The following is a 2,386-nucleotide window of genomic DNA, read 5'->3' as shown; positions in this document are numbered from 1 at the left end:
TAATGGACTAATGAATTCAACGAGGTTGTTAGATAGTACCTAATAAAAAGAGCTGATAATACTTGTTTATTGCTATATAAACATGGTTACATCCTGCTGCTACAAATAGCCACTTGTTTCAATCAAACAACAGATATCATCAGGCATCGACTTGACTATTACAAAAGTTCAATGAACCTGGTCTCAAATGGTCTGTTATGCCGGAGCTGGGCATATGGGTATGAGCCCCCACTGCTCTATAAAATGGTTCCATAAGGCGTGTGTCACTTATAACCTCTGACAGACAAATTCACGCCCATGCGTCCACGCCGCGAGACCGGTTAACACCGAATGAGCGGGAATGCAAGCGAGTGTTCAGCGCTATAACTGTTCGTCTGCTCTTAAATCCAGCTGCGTCTGCCAGCAACCGGCGGCGCCTGGTGATAGTCTGCGTCTGCAAGGAACTTGCGGCAACCTGTCTTCAAACCCATGGAACGACTGTCGATAATCGGTGGCTCCATGGTCGGACTATCCCTCTGCGTCTGCTGACAATCAGCGGCAAGGATATCCGTTCCTGGGCACACACCCACAGTGTACACTTGCGACTGGCGTCCGTCTGTGGTTACTACCGCCAAGAAACTTCATGAGAAATATGCACAATTATACAACTGCGAACCCTACTATGGCGTACGCGGGAGCCGACGCGCTTGTTCACCCGGTGGAACAAGTGTTAAATTTGCAAGCCGGAATGCTTCGAAGAAGACAGAACTACTTCTTCGCCTGTTGGAACGTCCGAACCCTGAAATCCGAGGCGGCACAAGCCCTAACGGTGCGCTCTCTATACCAACACAAGGTGGACGTCGCATGCTTGTCTGAGGTCAGATTACCGGACAGTGGTCACCAATCCTTCAAGGTACCACAAGAAGATACTTCCTACCACCTCTATCACAGTGGGGTAACGGACAACTCAGGACTGTATGGCGTCGGAATCGCTCTGAGCGACCGCGCACAAAAATCTCTTTTGGACTGGGAACCCATTTCCCCTCGTCTTGCCCGAATTCGGCTAAAAGGAGTTATCCACAACGTCTCTGTCATCGCAGTCTATGCACCCATGCTAGACTCAGCCGACGCTATAAAGGATACCTTCTACAACGAATTACAAGCTGCCGTCAACGGAACCCCCGCCGGCGACATGCTTGTCATAGCAGGTGATTGGAATGGCAGAACGGGCAAGGCGGATGCTTCCGTGAACTCCTGAACCACCAGCCTCCACCTACAATACCAGGTCAAAACACCCCCACCGCTGCAGATCTCTACGATTGCTCGTCGGATACCCCCAGCCATGAAGAAATCAGAGCCGTCATTGCCAAGTTGAAGAATAACAAAGCTCCAGGCGAAGACGGTATCCCGGCTGAGGTCTACAAGACCGGAATCGATGAATTAACCCCTCGCCTACACCAGCTGATTTCTGAGATTTGGAATAGTGGGGAGATTACCCAAGATTGGAGTGACGCCATCCTTCTTCCCTTTTTTAAGAAGGGTGACAAACGGACATGTAGTAACTACAGAGGCATCAGCCTTATAGATGTCGCTGCCAAAGTCTTCACTATCCTAATTCTGAGACGGTTTCAATACGAAAGGGACAGAAGGACTCGTCCTAACCAATGCGGATTCCGACCTGGCCGCGGATGCGTCGACCAAATATTCACGCTGAGGCGAGCCTTGGAACAGCGCTGGTGCTACCAACAGCGTACAATCGTATGCTTTATCGACTTCGCTGCCGCTTTTGACTCGGTCGACCGCGGTACCCTGTGCAGAGTGATGGAAGCAGATGGTATCCCCCCGAAGCTACTCAACTTGATCAAGGCCTACTACCATCGGACTCGCACGCGTGTCCGCTGTTATGGCCAGGACCCCTCTTTCTTCAACGTCAGCAGTGCTGTCCGCCAGGGATGCGCGCTCTCGCCCACTCTTTTCAATTACGCTATTGATTGGATCATGGAGCAGGCGCTGCCTGGATATCCTGGCGTCGTGGTGGGGTGTAACTTTCATCCCACCAATTTTGACTACGCGGACGATATTGCGGTTCTCGGGGAGAGCTACAGAGACATACAGACGGTGCTGAACCGAATCCAGGAGAAGGCAACTGCCATCGGCATGAGAATCAACGCCAGCAAGACGAAGATTCTATCGGCTGGCATCCCCCAAGCAGAAAGGTCCTCCGTCACTCTCAACGGGGAAACCCTCGAGGAGACGGATAGCTTCAAATACCTGGGCTGCACGTTCATTGGTACCGGTCAAGGCATGAATGAGATTGAAGCGCGCATTAATGCCGCACGAGCTGCCTTTTGTCGACCCCAAAGGCGATTATGGTCACGGCCTGAAATACGTCTGAGGACAAAAATAC

The 2,386-nt window shown here is 51.3% G+C and overlaps 1 protein-coding gene across 1 annotated transcript; it reads left to right on the top strand.

Moving 5' to 3' along the window:
• The first annotated feature begins 631 nt into the window (after window positions 1-631).
• LOC145276576 (protein CFDP2-like) lies at window positions 632-1,237 on the top strand. The gene has a single exon (XM_080127771.1). It carries the CDS (start codon window positions 632-634, stop codon window positions 1,235-1,237), a length of 606 nt encoding a protein of 201 aa, XP_079983897.1.
• The last annotated feature ends 1,149 nt before the right edge of the window (window positions 1,238-2,386 follow it).

The sequence above is a fragment of the Euprymna scolopes genome, chromosome 5, assembly GCF_053919585.1.
Source record: "Euprymna scolopes isolate OS-2025 chromosome 5, ASM5391958v1, whole genome shotgun sequence".
Lineage (NCBI taxonomy): Eukaryota > Metazoa > Mollusca > Cephalopoda > Sepiida > Sepiolidae > Euprymna > Euprymna scolopes.
This window is presented reverse-complemented; position numbering and strand designations above follow the sequence as displayed.

Coding starts and splice junctions, on each gene's coding strand:
- LOC145276576 (XM_080127771.1), top strand. CDS start 632: ATGCACAATTATACAACTGCGAACCCTACTATGGCGTACGCGGGAGCC.